The following is a 332-nucleotide window of genomic DNA, read 5'->3' on the forward strand; positions in this document are numbered from 1 at the left end:
CTCATCTTTCATTTTCTGTGATTCCAGGTGAAAAGCTGTTACACAATATACTACTTATAATACAGAAAAAATACTTACCAAGACCTTCTTTTTCATTGTGATTGTCTTCATATTTTGCTTGTTTTGGTCTCTGCATTTTGTCTCCCTAAAAAAAAGATAAATCAATCCAGATTACTTGAGTACTGTAATACAACCATGATAAAAACAATAATCAGAGTACATCTGCATTCTTAAATTGATCACAAATTTGCAAATAAACATTTTCATTAACATTATTATCTGTACAAAAGTGATACAGTCACTCAATATTCCAAACAATTGTTCCCATAGGA

General features: G+C 29.5%; 1 protein-coding gene across 4 annotated transcripts in view; it reads right to left on the bottom strand.

Annotated features, from left to right (window-relative positions):
• The window catches only part of LOC119585636 (mRNA cap guanine-N7 methyltransferase-like), an 11,301-nt gene that overhangs the window by 6,678 nt on the left and 4,291 nt on the right, over positions 1-332 (bottom strand). For all 4 annotated transcript variants that reach the window (XM_037934307.1, XM_037934306.1, XM_037934308.1 and 1 more), the window contains exon 2: positions 79-145. In XM_037934307.1, the coding sequence (XP_037790235.1) occupies positions 79-145 (67 nt within the window). The remainder of the gene's footprint in view (positions 1-78; positions 146-332) is intronic.

This window comes from Penaeus monodon, chromosome 20 (genome assembly GCF_015228065.2).
Source record: "Penaeus monodon isolate SGIC_2016 chromosome 20, NSTDA_Pmon_1, whole genome shotgun sequence".
NCBI lineage: Eukaryota > Metazoa > Arthropoda > Malacostraca > Decapoda > Penaeidae > Penaeus > Penaeus monodon.